The 19,795-nt window shown below is 29.2% G+C and overlaps 1 protein-coding gene across 1 annotated transcript in view; it reads right to left on the reverse strand.

Moving 5' to 3' along the window:
* The window catches only part of LOC136978889 (superkiller complex protein 8), a 44,690-nt gene continuing 24,895 nt past the window's right edge, over positions 1-19,795 (reverse strand). Inside the window, exons 5-10 of the mRNA XM_067274728.1 lie at positions 18,203-18,289; positions 13,344-13,492; positions 13,181-13,274; positions 8,017-8,110; positions 2,664-2,756; positions 1-210 (exon numbers count right to left, since the gene is read on the reverse strand). Of these exons, the coding sequence (XP_067130829.1) occupies positions 42-210; positions 2,664-2,756; positions 8,017-8,110; positions 13,181-13,274; positions 13,344-13,492; positions 18,203-18,289 (686 nt within the window). The 3' untranslated portion in view covers positions 1-41. The remainder of the gene's footprint in view (positions 211-2,663; positions 2,757-8,016; positions 8,111-13,180; positions 13,275-13,343; positions 13,493-18,202; positions 18,290-19,795) is intronic.

Here is a 19,795-nt window from a genome sequence, read left to right on the forward strand (position 1 = left end):
TTAATATGAAAAAATTTATTAAATGCTCAAATTTAACTTTATTATACAGGACAATCATAAATGGCTATTGTCCGATCATCAGAAACAGAAACTATTCTACTACCATTGCTATTGTAATTTGCACACCAAACTTGATCAGTGTGCTCATGAAATGTGTGAGCACATTTTCTTGATGCAATATCCCAAACCTTCACTGATTTATCTGAAGAACTGGAATAAAAGATATTTAATTAGTTTAAAATTATAAATAAAATATTTTTGTAAGTTAAATTATATTTCAACTAAAGAATTATTAAATTCTAAACTAAATTATAAAAATTTATTCCATAGTTTCTAACATGAATTTAAATCAATATATCAGCCAGATATTTACATTTATCAAAATATTTTAAATATATAATAATAAAAAAATCAAGAATCAACCCTTAAAACATCAATTCAATAACCTGATTTATAGATAATTGCCTAATTCTATACAAATTATTTAATATTTAATTATTTACATAACCATATCATAGTCCAATAATTCAGCAGTTTCTTCAACCTTATCAATTGTTAAAACATTCATTAAAATTTTCTCTTCTCTGTAATTTATTTATAATTAATAATTATGTTTCTAACCTAACTTTTTTCACATTTAAAATTAATCAGTTTGTCGTTATAGTTATGTATACATCATGTACAGTGGAATCTCGCTTAACGAGCACCTTGCACAACGAGTATTTAGCATAACGAGCAAAACAAATTGTAAAAATTTGCCTCGCTTAATGAACGATGTTTCGCATAACGAGTGATGAGGAGAGGGAAAGTCCCGAATTGTGCGCATGTGGCATGTTCCATCAGTCTGTGTTTAGCACTCGTTCTGCTAGCATCTTACTGTCGCTCACAATCACATATTTTTTCAAACTTGAGTTCATACATATTACTTATAAACATCAACAACCATAGCCCGTTATATATAAACACGCCAAACGATATGCCAAATTCTTGGGTCATTAAATTTAATGACAGATTCCAAATTAAATTTTAGAAATGTCTGAATTAAAAATTAACTATTTATAATTATTAAATTTAATATGAGATGGAAACATAACTACCTACCTCATGTCAAATTAATTAATTTCTAATATTTAATTATAGCCTTTACATAACCCAAGAATTTGGCATATCGTTTGGAGTTTGGAGCATTTATCAAACATATTAGCTGTGATTTTTTTTTTTTTTTTTGTTTCTGTGAATTGAATTCTCATTCCAGGATGGTTCGTTCCACGTTAGAAGAAAAGATGATGATGATTAACGCTCCTTAACAGTGTATATTGTATAATTTTTTTGAATAAACATTATACATAAAACATTTGAGAATTTTTTTCGGCGTGGAACGCATTATCGTATTTTACGTTAATTTCTGTGGGGAAAAATTGTTTTGCTTAACGAGTGTTTCGCATTATGAGTAAGACTCTGGAACAAATTATGCTCATTAAGCAAGGTTCCACTGTACATAAAGCACTTAGAATCAAGTTGCAAAATATAAAAATTTTAATCAAAATTTCTATCATATGTGAAAAGTTCTGTGATTATATAGCTAAATTTACTGTAGACACAGTACATATATATATGGGTGGTTCAATAGAAAAATGTTCTGTTTTTAAGAACTTTTGTCTATATTGATGCCAATTATACACATGCCTTAATGCTGAAGGAGATTAAGTCCCACTGATTAACCAAGCAAGAAATTCCTTTCTGGAAGAAGCATGTTGGCTGGTGATTGTAAAGTCCCAAACTGCATATCCTTCTTTACTTCACTGTCTGACCAAAATGTACAACTTTTTTTTAGCTGTTCAAAAATGTGGAAGTTACAAGGGGAGAGGTCAGATTACACAGAGGATGGCCAAGTTGTTCCTAATATGTTTTCCAGTTTGGTCTTTGTGATGTTTACTGTATGGGCGTGGACATTGTTGTGAATAACAACTCTATGACAGTTTATCAGATCACCTGTTCTTAATAGCTGTACACAGGCTTGATCAAGTATGGGGTTTCATCAACAACAATGATGATGGCCTAGCCACTTCCAGCAACATTGCTGGAAGTGCAAAAGTGCATTGATATCATCACATCAGGAATGTCACACAAGACATATTTGAGAGGATTTGATGAGAATGGGAGTATTACCTGGTCATCTGCCATACAGTTTTGTACTGATCTTAAATGCACTCTGTGCATTTAAGATCAGTACAAAACTGTATGGCCATGTAATACTCCCATTCTCAGTACAAAACTTGGATGGTAAATGCAGTGCATTTACCATCCAAGTTTTGTACTGTACAGACTACTAACAGAAATGGTAAAACTCACATTAGAGAACGATTTTCTCCATGTTAAATGAACATATTCAGGCTTTTAACATTGTAAATCTGAACCATACAAGATGGAATGCTTTGATTCAAAATAGTCAACAGTCTCGTATATCACGTAATTATGACAAGGCATAGATCTTCTAAGCTGATGGAAACAAATCTGCTTAAATAAATGAACTTCTGTATTTTGAATTGAAGATATGAGGAAAAATGTTCACTAATGTGGATTTAATTGTTTCTGCTGGTTTATATTTAATTATCAAAATTTTAAGAGACTGTTATCAAAATAATAGTAGTATAAAACTTTACCTTGAGAGAAAATGAACATTATCTGGAGAGAAATCAACATGAAGCACCCAGGAGCCATGACCTGATAATGTACCCACAAGATTGGCATGATGACTGAAATATTGAAATACAATTTAAGAATTTACTTAGTTGAAAAAATAAATTATTTAAATAAGGAATACATAATAGCTTCATAAAAACTGCACAAATTCTTAAAATAATTATTAATGGTAATGAATTGTAATAAAATTGTTTTTAACAATATCGAAATTAGTATAAGTATTAAAATATAAAATGCTGTATGATGAAAAATAACTGACTTTTTCTACCTACCCATGTGCAACAAAAAGCAGAAGACAGAAAACTTTGTAAATTGTTTGTATTTCACCTTCACCATTCTATTGTGTGTTAAATTTATTAACTAATACTTGATTAATAATTTTCTGTAATTGATTGCAATTGTAATTAAAGTTGGCAGCTTACTTTGTACTAAAAATATTAATTAGCAGAATACCTATAGTAATTTAATAGTCATTTCTCCTACAATTACTGAATTATAGGAGAAATGACTGTATTAAAAGTACTAGAAATTCTAATTAATATGTGTGTTCCTAAAAATAATTGTGTTGTAGAATTTCATGCATAAAAGTAACAGGATTTATGAAAAACTAGAATTAAGGACAGAACATTCAAAATCTGTATAGTCTATCAACATGCTTTATCATTTCAAGCTTCTTCTCAATACTTAAAGCTTTCCTTTTTGTTCATTACTTGATTTCTTAAAACTAGGATGTTTGCTAATTTTATTATTGCTATATTAAATATTTTTATCCAATACACAAATTCAGTAGAACAGCATGATACAAACTCATAGGATAATACACCTAAAACTGATATTTAAGTTATTTAAGTCTTGTTAACAATGCCAACACTAGGGTATCTCCCATCTGCATCCTTTACAAATTAGTCCAAATATACTGTAAATTCTTATTTTTTGATCATTGTTAAAACTCCTTTGAACTGAGTTTAGATGGTACGAATGTCTGGCAATGACCATACAATTTTATTCCTCATCAGACAAACATATCACTCTAAACTCTAATAAAGAAGGAGGGGCTGCCTGCTTTTGCAAACTTAGCCCACTAGGAAGAAAAAGGGGTTCTGAAGGGAGAAGTAAAAGGGGAAAAAGTTCTTAGGACTTCAGCCCTGTATCGGAAATTATTAATAATCAAAATTACAACAGTTGACAAAACCGTTATACAATATTATCAATTACAAGAAATGGTCTGGTTACAGTACTATGCAAAACCTATCACTTATGGGTAGATAATAACCTTGATCACTGCAAGGTTATAATAATATTAAAAACTGATTATGATTTTAATATGCAGAGAATGTAAATATTAGCTTACTATGATATAACAATACTTATTACAATTTCTATTCACAGAAAAGGTAAGTGATTTATGTTATTTACAAATTCCCTTACAATTGATAAGTTAACATGCCGAACAAATATAACTGAAATGAGTACATATTAATGGAAATTTTTTTTAAAAATCTAGAATCTAAAACTAAACTAATACTACACAACTAAACTATGTACAGAAGAATTCTACACAGCCAATCAATCGCTGATAATGTTACTTTTCCGTTGTTTCACTGTCTTCCTGGTCATCTTGTCTGTTCTTGTTTTCATTCTCAAGAATTTTTTCTTTCCTGTAAAAGTCTGGCAGAAGAGCCCTGGGGCTTTCAATAAACCTTTCAAAATACTTCCAGAGATTTTTCTTATCAAAAATGTTTTGTAGTGTCGGTGGCAAGTCCTTGAATGCATTCCCTATAGAATGGAATGTGTTGATCTTCATATCGTTCACAGTGGAATATAAAATGAATGGCATCTCCTACACTATTATTGTCCCTCTGGCATTTATTAGTGTTTCTCTTCTTAAAGCAGTAGAGGTAGGCCATAAAATTGCCATGCCCCGTTAAACATTGGGTGGTTTCGAATTTAGATTCGTAGTAATTAGCCTTGATGCGTTTAGTAATAGAGGGAATAAACTGGTAACAAAGTCTCCCTGTTGTAGAATTATTCGAATCTTACTGCCATTCAATTCAAAATCATGTAAGGAATTTTTCAGTGTTGATTTTGGTAACCTGGTATATGTATCCTGCGTCTTGAGAGTACCAGCCATTTTGGCCAAAGAATCGGCCAGTTCACTTCCTTTATGTCCTTTATGAGCTGGTATCCAACTGAATTGGATATTGCGGGTAGTACTGAGATATTGTGCTACTTTAATAACTTCTTTGCCCAGTAGCATCATGTTTCAGTTTTTGCCAAGACATGAAGAACCACCTTACTGTCAATAAAGAATTTTATATTACCTTTGTATTTATTTAAGTTATCTAGGACCACTTAACACTTGTTTTGATTGTACAATACTATAAATCCATAAAAATATATAATGCAAAGTGTTAACACTTAAATTGTTGGAGTTTGCAATTTTACTTTTTCAACATAGCATTTGTTTCATTTTATGTTATTTCATAATACAAATCAGACACTTTATTAGGAATGTTTTTTGGTGGTCCTTGACAATAGCACCTGTCCTTCACATCCAGTTGCAGCAGCCCTCCTTGATAAGTAAAATTGAATCATAATTCAATTAATAATTTTCAGAGGGTCAAGAAAATAATCAGTCTCGACTTGTATTCAAATACAATTAAAGTTTTCATTGATTTTGATAACTGTCTGTGGTACATGTTGTACAGAGTTAAATTGATGCCAAACTTTGGTACATCAGATTATTTAGTAATGCTAAATGTCAAATTGTGACTTGTCATGCTGCAGCTGCAAACTATGTGCGGGAATTAAGTATTTGGCATAATTGTAAATAATTTGATTAGTTAACTGTTCAAAAACAATTGACTAATCAATTATGTATCAATTAATTCTGTTGAATGTAATAAAAACAGTCAGTTTTGGTAACCTCTACAGAAATTTTACTTTGGTAAGTTTTATTATTTTACTTCTAGGAACCTCTAATAATCATGAAATCATCAAAAATTATGAGGAAGGTTGTGGGAAATTTATCACAAAATTTATTGTTATAATTATATTCATCTGGTGATTGAAGTGATGAATAGCCAGAGCAGTCTCCAAAAAAGTCACTTGAAAAGTATCACAGAACATGAATTGATCTTGGTCCAATACAATTTTACTGTTCATAAACAAAAATAAAGTTGTTTGAGAAACTCAGTCATAAAACTCTGCATTTTTTATATTGTTGGTCATTCTTTCATTTCAGGTTGGTACAAAAAGTCACAATAAGTGAAAAAGTAACCTGGCAAATAACTTTCTATTTTAGAAAATGGACTGGTGATTGCTATAAAAAAAGACAAGGTGACTGTCTATTTTATACTCCTTTTAAATACTCCTGGCATACAGTACCACCAGGTAAATAGAACATGGTCTAAAGTTTGCTCTATTACTTTTATTAATTTCTTTTCTATCAATATTGATAAAAAAGAACCAATAAGTTATAATTTGTCACTTATATATATATAACCCATTGAATGCGTGTCTGTCTGTCCATCGGCTGTGTAATGTTATGCCAAAAACAGGCACTAGATGCACCCCTATCGTGTGTCATATTTCAAACATTTAAATTAACAATATAAATTATTATTATTCATTTGGCCAATAACAAACAATATAAATAATTCAGTATATTTGTAATAGGAATTTATTATTGTCATGGAATGCCTGTAACGTGCACTATATGCTAATAACGAAAAAACGGATAGTTCTGAAATAGTTTTGAAAATTATATAGTGGACTCCCAGAAGGTATTATTTTAATAATAGAGCATAAAACTTTCATATATTAAGTGTATCAAATGTGCCTCATAGGAATTTGTAATGCTGCTAGAACGCCCAGTAGGGGGCATCCCGGGCTACTAGTAAAACAAATGTCAATGCATATATTTCTTTCTATAAAACTATCCATTTGAGTACAATTTTCTGATTGACTAAATATGATTTAAACATGATGTGTAAAAATTACTAAGAAAGCAATTAAAAATTGATTTATGCTGATTAATTTTCAGATATCTGTAAATACTGTATTTTCATGGACTGGTCATGCCGGTCTATACAGGAGAGACGATGAAAATTAGATATTTCCATATGGTAAAAACCAGCATGCCAGTTTATCCTGGGAGAATGCCGGCATGCCTGTTTAATTAAATGAGGTTATACATATCTCACTCCAGAGGGCATATGAAACTCTAAACACCAGTTTTTATTCAAAAATTTGAAACTGCCAGCTTTACATCAAAAATTAAGATTATATTTTTAATTTCTGCATTTTATCTTTTTTCTAATGATGTAAAATAATGGAAGACCACAGAAAATCCCTTTTTATGTTTATTTTATTATAATTTGATTCAAAAAAGCAAAAATGAACATATCAAATTTCAGAAACTGCTATAAATTATCTCAACTTACAAAGAACAGGCATCTGCTTTGTGTGAAATTTGAGAGGAAGGAGTTATCTTTCAGGATTACAGTAGATTGTCAGTGCTGACTAACTACTAATACTACTAATATCTGTAAGCTGCTAATTGTTTTATTGTCCTGTAAACAAAACTCTTCCTTCAGTAAATTACAATGTTATTTTATTGTATTCTGAAGAATGTTTTCTTTAACATTTATTTAACAACTAGTTTTGTTAGATCCCATTAATTTTATTTTTTAGTTGCAGTTAAACCAGCATGCCTGTTCATCCATGAAAATATAGTAAAATTTTAAAAGAATTTTATTTCTAACTAAAATAATTTTGAAAAGAAAGAAAAATGTAATTGAACATGATTAATTTTCATAATCAATTGCATAGATAAAAAGTAATAAACATTCCACATATTCTTGTAAACATTAGAAAGCAGTAAAATCATGAAAGAATGTTGAAGAAGACATGATTATGTAGGATTTTAAGAAATGTTGTGTTACCAACAACTTGGACAGATCCTTGAACAGTACATCATCCTTAGAAGAGCATGATGGCAAATAAAATAGAAAATGGGAATGATGATAATGAAAGTTCTGATGAAGATGAAAGGAATGAAGTACTGTTTCAATTACTTTCCAAGTTTTTTAAATACAAATTGCTAATTTTTTGTGTACAAATAAAATTAATAATTAAAGATTGACTTATTTTTTGAAAAAAATTAGAACCCAAATGTAAGAATACCAAAGTTGAGAGCCCATATTGGCCCAAAAATAAGTTTGGGCCAATATGGTTTTATGATACTTTAAATTATATATATATAATTGGAATTAATATTATCAATATTTTAAAATAAAAATTATTACTTACACATCATAAATTTTAATATGGCAATCATCAGAACCAGTTAATAATAGCTGAGAATCTTTAGAAAATGTCAAAGAACGAATTGGCATAGCATGACCTGAAAAAATAAATATCTAATTTTTGTAATTTCTTAAAATAATAACTTTTCAAATTTAGTTTAAAATAATGTATTTATTATGATCATAACAAGAAATAAATAAACTAGCTATATAAACCATTACAATTAAAAATATTCAAATAGTATAAAAAATTCTATATATTCAGGATCCCTTTGTAATATATCAATATAACCATATATTATTATTTCCTAGTAAAAATTTTGTTTAAGTAATTAATTGTACATTCATTAGTTAAACAAATTTTTCTTCATAAGTAATTGTAGTGTTAGCATTTTCAATATTAACTATTTATATGATAGCTAGTTTTAATCACATTTCTCAGTACTTTTTTTTTATCATAATAATATTAAGTAAAAAATTTTTATAAAAAGCGAAGAAATTTTAAAAATATATTTCAGACAAATGAAGTCAAAGTAATCATAGCTTGTTTTAAATTATAATTTTTAAAATCATTCATTCCACATTTTTATTAACTATTTTTAATCTTATTATGTCATTTCACAAAATAGATTATTAATTCTATAATCAAGATTTTATTTTCTTGGAAACATGATCATGAAAAGAAATATAAAATCAAATTTAAAACACTTTTGTTAAAAAAAAGAATAAATGCATTAATAGCATTTTTAAATGAAAATCTATTTAATAAAAATGGCCAGTACAAAAAATTTTTAAATTTACAAAATTTAAAAAAATTCTTAAAAAGGACAATACAAAAAAATGTCTTCTCACTTGTCCTTTCACATGCACAAGGAAAACAACAGTTCAAAAGCAGAGTTGACCTTTCATTTGAGGCTACTTGTAAGCCTCAGTATGTAAAAACATTAAAAAAAATCCCTCAGGTGATGGGACAATATAATTTGATAAAAATGACCAGGACAAAAATTTTTAAAAATGTTTTTACATATTGAGGCAGACAAGTAGCCTTGACTGTTGTTTTCCTCATGCAAAAGGACAAGTGAGAAGACACATTTTTTGTATTGTCTTTTTTTGAAGAATTTTCTTATTAGTATTTATCATCCTGTTCCAAGACCCCCTTCTTGATGTAATAAGCAGGTTTGTCCAGGAGTAAAAGCCGCCCAATATTTGCTTGTACTATTCTTCCTTCACTTTTTTACGCCAGCTTGGTATGGGCTCTTGATCTTTTTTATAAGTTTGAAAAATTTCACATTAATTATTTACATAAAATATTCAAGTTCGAGAGAACGGTGCTGGGTTATTCTATCAGAGCAAAAACAAATAGAATTCAAATATTTCCTTGGTTTTTAAAGAGATTAATAAGATTTTACTACTGACCTATAAATACAGATGATGAAAATATAAAATTTTTACACCAAAATATGTATCAAACAAATGTCCTAAACCCCGTCAAAGATACTTGGCAATATAAATTTAACAACACACTTCAATCATATGGAATTTCAAGTGCCTTACTAGATGAATCTGACATAAATTGGAAAAACAGTTACACACTACTGATGGATTTGGCCATATTGCAATCAATAACTCAGGATCAAGAATCAATACTGAAATCAACCTATCATCCCTGGTACTCTGAGATTTTAAAAATTTCTTCTAGTTCCAGATTTATTACAGCTGATATAAATATGAATATTAAACGATTATGCTTACAACTCCATCTTAATAAATATTCCTTACTGGTTAATAATACATATATAAACTTTTCCAATCAAAAATGCTATTGGTGCAAATCAAACAACTTTTCTATACTTCATCTGCTGAAAGACTGTACAGTTATTAAAAAATATGGTCAAAAATACCAAATAATAGAAATACTTGGCATGAACCAAAACTTAAATTATAAATCAAGAATTGGAGACTTATCAAAGAATGAAATGTATAAACTAAATAATTTTTTACCCAAATTACCGATATATTTAACAACGATGTTAGTAATCATGACTCAGAGAATGATAATCAACAATAACTTCTTATATGTATAAATACATTTATTTTTTTTTATTCAATTTATATGTAATAACTAAACTAACATATAATGTACAATAAGATATTACGGGTTTCTTTCATGTTTAAATAACCCCCGTAACAAGGATTTTTTTTCCTTAGTACAATAAAGAATTGATTGATTGATATTTGCTTGCACTCAACGACAGAACCAATCAATGCCGATGACACTTGTTTTACTGGTGGGATACACCTGCCCACCCCAATTTGTAAAACCTTTCCAAGAAGAGATCAATCTTACTACTGTGATAACACTCCATGCCTCCTGAACAGCCTTGTTCTGCCCTCTGCCACTTTTACGACCAAACCAACTTTCTAATCCCCATCAAGACTATAATCCAACCCATCATAGTCATCTATTGATCTACTCCCAATACTTACCTAATACCTATATTAAAATGTATTCCATATTATATTTTTCCCACATATATCTAATATAAGATTACATTGTATTATACTTTAATATTCTATATATTATGTTGTTGTTATCCAATTAACCCATGTATATCAATTTTTCATTATTAAATACATACAATATTTAACTTATTTTTTAAATTGTTACCTTTTTCCACCACGAAACAAACTTCATGTTTTAAAGAGAGAGAGAGAGTGTACTTATTAAAAATTGTACAAGAAAATTAATTTCCTTATTCGTATATATATAATTAAACAATTTCCATGATGAAAATTTTTGTACGTGATTATAAATGCTATCTGATCAGCCATAAATTGTTCAAAGTAATTCACATTTTTATAAGAGAATTTAATTATTTTTACATAAAATCAGAGAGAGAGTAAATCACCCCATTTGTATTAACTTCATCAACATAAAATCAAGCTTCCTCGTTAGGACCAAGCTCAAGTGTAGAAAGGCCGGGGTGATGTGAGAACCCAGACTAAATACAAATTTTTTTTTACTTAACTTACTTAAATAATTTTGCTAAAATTTTAACTCTAAACCACAATAGCAGGAAATGATCCTATTTTCTCCATGGACTTGCTTCCTTGTCCAGAGATGACACATCTTCTGACCGTGTTGCTTTTGACTGTATTGGGAACATAACATCAAAAAATTGCTATTGGTTTAACTAACCTTCATTACCAAAACTGGACATAGAACCTAACAGGGGAGGACTCCAAATAAAAGTGAAGGAGCCCAACATCATGGGAGTATGTCATAATCAAGTGTTTGCTCCTGTCTTGGATATACACCACCCGTAAGCCATTGCTGCCAATTATCTCCAGGGACTAGATCCTAGTGAAATCCTAACCGCCAACTGGCAACACTACGCTATTTCAAAAAGGAAATCCTATGTGCCAAGGGCAACACCCTCCTCCTAAGATTGCAACAAAGGGACTACAACTTCAGGTAAATACCAACTCATGATTGCATGTAAACTCTCTCTCTTGCATTTAATTATTATTCCTATGTGTCCTTTCTATCTTAATTTAAAATTTATTTTGTATACTAGTACTTTTTATATATTAACAGGATTTATTATACTAGAAAATATGGTTGCAGATATTTAGTCTTACAGATCAAAAATAATTTTCTTTATTTAGTTCACCATTTCTCTGCGTTGTCCAATTTTCCAGAAATTCGGCTAGAGATTATTAAATAATGTTTAATTATTATGCCTGTGTGTCCTTTCTATCTTAATTTAAAATAAAACACAAGTGAACTAAATAAAGAACATTATTTTTGATTATCTGCAACCATATTTTCCAGTATAATAAGTCCTGTTAATATATAAAAAGTACTAGTATACAAAATAAATTTTAAATCTCTCTTTTGCAGTTGGATCCACTAAATACAGTCAAGTGATTTATCTAATATACTTACCCTATGTATATATGTATATATATGTAAATCAATAAATGGGTATTAATTTTGCTAAATGAGTTGTAGAATGCATTACTTTCGAGTACATGTCTCTTCCATTCTGAAACTGACTGCTTACTTATGTGATCGCTCATGAGGCAGCAAAAACCTTCTATGCTTACATTGAGCAACAACAGTGTCAGGACTGACACTGACCATCAGGGCTGGCATCATGTCAGCGATGCCAACCCTTCAGTCACAGTTGTATGCAGATGACACTGTTATTAGCAGAGAGCAAGGAAAAGCTTCAGACATTTGTGTCTAATTTTGAAGAGGCATGTGAGGAATATACACTGCAAGTGAATATGAGTAAAATTAAACTGATTGTGTTTGAATGAAAAAGTAAGCAAACATAATCATGACTGAGTTGGGTGGTGAACAGCTGGAACAACTGTCTATCATGCTTTCATCATGCAAACAAATTCATTTGTTTACATGGAAAGCATGATAGATAGGAATGAAAGGCTAGATGGTGAAATCATCAAAAGAGTGAATGCAGGAGTGCAGGTGGTGGGGGCAATAAGTAAATTTACAAGGGATAAAAGGATTCCAAAGAAGCATGAATGGCTGGCTGTATATTGAGTTTGTTGTGGTGCCTGTGCTCATACATGGTAGCAAAACTTGAGTATGGCAGAAGAGTCACAGGCATTGCATTACTGCATGTGAAATGAGGTATTTCAGAGGTGTGTATGGCATAATGAGGAGAAACTATGTGAGAAATAAAGTGCTGGAGTAATGTGGGGTAAAAGTGAGTGTGGTTCAAAAGATGAGTAAATTGGTTCTACACTGGTTTGGTCATGTTGAGAGAATAAAAGAACGTTGAAGAGAGTATATATGAGAAAAGTGGATAGGAAGGCCAAGAAAGTCTAGGTTGGAACAAGTGGATAAGTATCTGAAAGAATGTAAGGAGTTGAGTCAGAAAGAAAATGTGAGGAAGTGTGTGAGAAGAGGCATGAATGCATCTGAAGAAAAATAGGTTTGTCTAAACAAGAAGGACAAGAAGGTGTGGAGAAAGTTGGCAAATGGAAGATTTGTAGTATTGTAGTCTCCTTTTGCCTGCTGCTCATTCTTTTTGGATTACAGGCATGAGGATATGTTTGTATGTAATATTTATCATACTTAGTACACTAAATATTAGTGAATGTTTTGCAATTTTTATTGATATTTCAGATGTACTTACCTTCAAGTGTGTGAACCATTTTTCCTGTGGCTATGTCAAATACTTTGATTATTCCATCAATTGCTCCACTGGCTAAATATTTACCATCCGGACTCTGTGAAAGAAATTTACTTTTAAATACATTGAAATATATAACCAATGAAATATAGTTTAATTTACTTACAAAGGCTATACTTAAAGTAAATTTGCCTGTTGTATCAAGTGATGATTCTTGTTTTCCACTTTCTACTCCATATAAATTAATTTTTCCAGAATGACTACCAGTTGCCAAAAACCTTGAATCTGGAGAAAATGTAACTGTCCAAGCTTCCACTGTATGCAAAATTAAAATGAATTTACTTTTTTAAAAGTAATGAGTATATATTAAAGCTCCATATTCACACATTTTACATATTTACAGTTCTGTAACCATTTTCCATATTTATACAGATATTTTTTCAAAATTTACTCATTTGCAGAAAGGTTAACAAAATAGAAAACAACAAATGAAAGGAAATGAAATAATTTTTAATATTTTAATCTTATATTTATACTAATGCAATATGTATTATTGACTATTCACTGTGTTAGTATATACAATTTCATGACATATTATTTTAACAGATGTATTTACATAAATAGTAAATTTTGTTTTTTTGTATTAAGAGGCATTATGATTGTCAGCTCGTGTTCTGTGAGCTATTTTTGTTAGGTTTTCTTTTATTTTTGCAAGTTAATAATTCCATCTAAATGAAACTAGAGTGGCAAAATGTCAAAAGGCCAAAAAAATGCTCTCTCTCAATGACAAAATTAATGTGCTAGATTGCTTAGAGAAGAAAATTTAACACTATGATTGTTTGCATTTTCATTGTAATAAATCTACTAAAAAAATTAATTAAGAAAAAGAGTCAGAGATTAGAACTATAGGAGCAAAGATTACAAAGATTGTCTCTGACAATCTTTGTAATCTTTGTTCCAATCATCAAAAAATAGAAAAAGTCTTCAGCATCTAAATCAAAGATAAGTCACAGAAGAAATTCCCTTTGAGTAGCTCTACTGTTTGTGAAAAGCATAAGTTTAATCATTTTACTACAAATAATAGTTAAAACAACTATGTTTAAACTGATGCTTCTGAAAGATTTCAAAACTTTAAGAAAAGGAATAATCTACATAATGTAAAAATTGTAGATAAAAAGTCTTAAATTTAAGAAATTATAAAAAATAAGTTTAAGAATGTATGTTTCCAGAAACAGTTGCATGAATTCAAAAGAAACATAAAACAGATGAAAATCAGAAGTTTTTTTTTTAATAATTAATCACAGTATATCTTGTATATATTTATTATTATTTTCATCTTTTAGTTTTAAATAAAATAAATAAAAACTTCTTTGTATTAAAAAAAATAATTTTACTTTATTTTTTTCAATCATCTAACCATACTTTTCCAAATGTATTTCTCCTTTCTATATTTGTAGCAGTTTGCAGAATATAATCTATGAATACAAAGCTTCTACCGTACTCAATTTTTTATCAGTTCTAAATACTGATATTTCAAAAAAGTTTTGGTAGATTCTTAATATGGACTAAATCAGAATCTAAAAATTATTTATAATTGAATATTAATATTCAGATAACAAGTATCAAGTATGCAATATACTTAGTATGTCAATAAATTCTGATACAAATTTCAAGTTTATTTATTTATGCAGATAATGCAGTGTCCATGGAAATGTCTTTATATTACAGTAGAGCGTCGTTTATCCGAAAGCCGGTTAACCGAAATCTTTCCAGTCAGACTGTGTCGTGCTGAATCAAACGTTTTTGATACTAGATTTACTTCTAAAGTATAATTTTTTTTGTTTTTATATTTTTAAATATATTTATTTTGTTTGTACAAAATAAAGAAAATTTTTAACGATACGATAGCCTCGATTATTATTATAAAAATTTTCGTTAGACTTAAAATCGAGAAAAATTCAACATGAAGTGACATGCAATGGAAAAAAATTTCAACATCAGATAGGTTAATATATTTTTTCGTACATAATCAGTTATCCAAACAACCCCAGTCCCCAACTGATTTGGATAAACGACACTCTACTGTATATTTTTTTAGTTGTTCAAAACATTCAAAACTAAGATATAAGAAACTAACATATGTTAGCTTATTCATTATGAAATAGCTATAAAGAAAGTAACAAACAATTTTACAACAAGAAAAGCAGACATTTGTTTTCTGTTAAAATCTGGAAATTTTGCACAAAATTTGGTGTATCATACACCATACGTGAGTATGAGGAAACCAATCATATTGATGACTTCCCAGAAGTGGTCATCCAAGAGATAAAATCTTAACGAACTCCACATTAGAATCCAGAAGGAAATCCACATCAGAATCCAGAAGTTACCCTTGCAGATAAATGTCTTGAAGCAGGTTCCTCAAAGAGAACTTCAAGCTTAAGGTATTGAAACATGAGATATGTGATATTTCAACCTAGACTCAAAATAATAATAGGCTGAGTCATTGCTGATGCTTACAGTGATATAGACAAGAATATTCTCTTCAACAAAAAAATTTTTTACAGGATAAAAAATTTAAAATGATCATATCTATGCCAAATTAGAGGAAGACATGTCTCTGCTTCGCTGTAAATTCCAAAGAATCCATCATCTAGATTATAGTTTAGTTTAGTGTCAGATGAGAAGGCAAAGCAAAGCTTTGTTTCTTGTCTACATGTGTCAATGTAAGTGCCAGAAGTTATAAAATAGATATTCTGGTTCCAGTAAGTAAAAAATTAATTCAAACTTTATTCAAGAATAAGTGCAATTCTTGCACTTGGACATTCCAACAAGATTCAGTTCTTGTTCACAGCCAGTCCTGTGTTCTTTTAGCAACTGAGAATATTCCTGATTTTATTTCTAAGAAAGACTCCCTACATCATCCTGATCTAAGCTCATTGTCTGACCTAAGCTAATCCCATATGACCAAAATCACAGCTGAAGGTCTGTGCCAAATCTTATACAAATGTTAATGCTCTTAAGTTATTGCTTCTCCCAAGAATGGGCAAACTTTCCTATAGAAAATATTCATAATACTATTGAAGAATATAGACCAAAGAACATTTTCAAAACTAAGCTTAGAAATTACCTACATTACCATATATTAACTGAGGTAATATTTGTATTATAAAATTTTCTTTTAATAAATTTAAGTTTTGGATTCTTAAATTTCTATCAGAACTTATTGGTACACTGCAAATATGAAGACAGTTTGATATTAGCATAACATTTCTTCATCTTTATTTCTTTAGTAAATATTAATAAATATAGATATCAATAAAAAAAATTGAAAATCAATTTCAAGCAAACTTTTAAAATCATATATCAGTTGAATTAGCTATTATAGAATATGTTTTAAATTACAATTTAAAAAATTACTATAATCGAAAACTTTTCAAGCTTACAAATAATTAGAAATTTTGTGAAGTCTTCCTTGTCATAACTCTAAATGAAAAAATAAATTAAATAAATAAAAACTATGCGGACTATGAACTGCAAACTTATGTGTTAGTCAAATTGTTTATCTGAACTAATTTATGATCTGAACTTGTTTTTCAGGCTCTTATTCATGCTAATAGTTCTAACTGTAATCAAAAAGACAAGTAAAAGAAAACTTTTGTGCTAGTGAACTTCCCCAAAGACAGACTTATCACATTGGATTAAACCTGGAACAGAATGATCTTGAGACATAATTTGCAGAGTAGTTCTATGTATTTATTTTACAAAATTCTATGTCATAAAATAAATACATAGAATTATTCTGAAAATTGTGTATCTCAATTGTGTTCTGTGTTCATCCAGTGTGGTTAGTCTGTCTTTGGGAAAAGTGTGTTAACACAAAACAAGACAACAGGCAAAAGCAATCATAATAAGAAAACACTATTCTGGAAAGAGAGTTAGTCTCCAAATAACCACCCAAACTTTTGGTAAATTTGAGAATATAAACCAAAAGACAGGTGAATTTGATTGTCCAACAAAAGTCCATTGGAGGTATCCAAGAGATATTTTGAGAGTTAGATGAAGAAAAGGAAGAAAATAGCATTCAAGACTCTAAACAAGAAGAGACAGAGAGAGAACTCTCTGTCCAAGGCAACTTCAAGGGAGTCCCATCTATCCTTGTTGGTTCTCCAGTTTTATCCTTGCCATTTTGCTTCAGTCTCTCCAACCCTCTTCAGTTTCTGTCTATATAGATCATCTAATCCTCTGGATATTTATTCAGCCAGATCCACTGAACCCTCAAATCTCCCTTACTTTCTCTCTGAACAAACTATAGTGTGTAAAGGTTGCAATGTTCAAAAATTCACAGTGTAGACAACAGTTAAATTAAAATTTATTATTAAAAAAAAAAAATTAATCTGGTTATCTCTTTCCCATGAAAAAAGTGAAACCTTACTTATGTGAATTGATCTGACAATTCTCAGCAACAATAAAAATCAACTAGTGCTATCCTGATATAATTAGTGGGTTATTTCAATTCAGTATATTATGACTCCATAATTTTATCATCAAATCAGATGCATCTTCAATCAAAGTAATTTTTCAAATAAGTATATAATATGATATTATATATCATTTTATGTATACTTATATTCATTTTATATACTTGATATATTTATAGATCAATTTCAAACAAGTATATAAAATTATATATAATATAATTTTATATACTTGTTTGAAATTGATATAAAAGTCATTTTGAATATAAAAAGTGGTGAATGATTAAAATTCAAACAGAAACTGTTGTCATGTTGAAAGAAAAGTAAAATTATTAATTAAAATTTAGAACTGTAAGGGCATAACTTTCTCTGATCATAATTAAAACTGGGCTCTTCTATTTTGTAACACTATTTTAATGAGCACCAATAAATCATAGAACAAATCTGTATTTTACTAGGATAAACTTCATTACATACTCTTATGAAATTTAAACCTTAATATAAAAAATTTATAATTAAACATAATTTTGAAAAAGAAGCCATTTACCTGGACCAGCATCAATACTTCTCAACTGTTGCCCACTTTGCAAATCCCATAAACATATGTGGCTATCAAGAGAACTTGATGCTGCAACTATATTAAAAATTATATAATTATTAAAACTAATTATGTATAAGATATAATTATTTATCAAACATTTACTCTTAAATCCAGAATAAATCATTCTGATATTTTAGTATCAATAGAAATAATAAAACAGACTAAAATATAGAAGTTATTAGTTTTTATTTTAGTTATGCTTAAAAAAAGTTAATTCAAATCTAATTCAGAATGAACTGATGGTAAACTGGAAATTTGAAAATTTATTTGATAATAAAAACATCTTAACAAAATTAACTTACATTGACATATTCAAACAGCAAATACAGGTATACCTCGTCTTATGTCGATAATTGGTTCCAGGAGAGTCGACATAAGTCGAATTTACTTGTTAATTATTAATTATTAATTGTTACTTTAATCCATATTACTTGTGTAGTTTTGATTTACGTCGTAACTAAACGCCAATAATGAGCACTTAAAGACAGCTAAATAAGACGACAACACAGAAACACAGATGTTTTCATGTTTCGTTCTCTAGAATTTATAATGATTATATTAACATTTACTGTAAATGTATATATTTTAATATGATTTTATGAGCTTTCAATGCTTTTCTAGTGATATTACGACTTCAATGTTTGTGGCGGACGGATTTAAAGTCAAATAAACTGATTTAAACTTGATTTTTATTTTTCCATACACTTTTTTGACAAACGACGTATAATTGGGAATGACATAACTCGAGGTATACCTGTATAATACATCAAAAGCTTGCACACAAACACAGAGTACTACATACCGAGAAACCATATTACAAATACACAAATCATAGAAAATAACATACAAAATATACTATGGCCAACCTATAACCATAGGCAAAATAATCGATCACAACAGACCAGACATTACATTCATTGACAAAACAAAGCAAAATTACTTATACCATAGACATAGCAGTACCAAATACTCACAATATTCAAAATACATACACTGAAAAAATTGGTAAATATTCAGAACTTGCCTATGGATTAAAGTACTAGTGGAGAACAAATGATGTAGGTATTGTGCCAGTAGTCTTTTCTATCACAGGTGTCATACTTCACAACAGTACATACATCACACTACAGAAGGTTGCCATACTTAACACTTGTCACTTAGTAAGGAAATTCTTAAACAGAGATACATACACAAACAGCACATAAACAAAACAATTTGTTTTCTGTAATTATGCCTCGACTTTGTCCACCAGCACTAGGCACTTTTTATGCCATAAAGAGTACAATCAACCAACACCATAATAATAATATCTTCTATGTAAATATTGCAGCTTCTGAACAATTAAAATTTTTAATCTCATTTTTTAATTGAAATTGAGATTATTAAAACTTAATAGCAAATTATACAATATATTTTCTAGCAATAACAATTGTTTATTACACAAAATAAAGTAGTAATTAAAATTAGAAATTATTTATTTTGAATTTTAGTCTGAGATATTTAAAAATTATTCCTTTTATCAATACTTTCCTGGCTGTT

The sequence above is a fragment of the Centruroides vittatus genome, unplaced genomic scaffold (assembly GCF_030686945.1).
Source record: "Centruroides vittatus isolate TY-2023 unplaced genomic scaffold, ASM3068694v2 contig_1154, whole genome shotgun sequence".
Lineage (NCBI taxonomy): Eukaryota > Metazoa > Arthropoda > Arachnida > Scorpiones > Buthidae > Centruroides > Centruroides vittatus.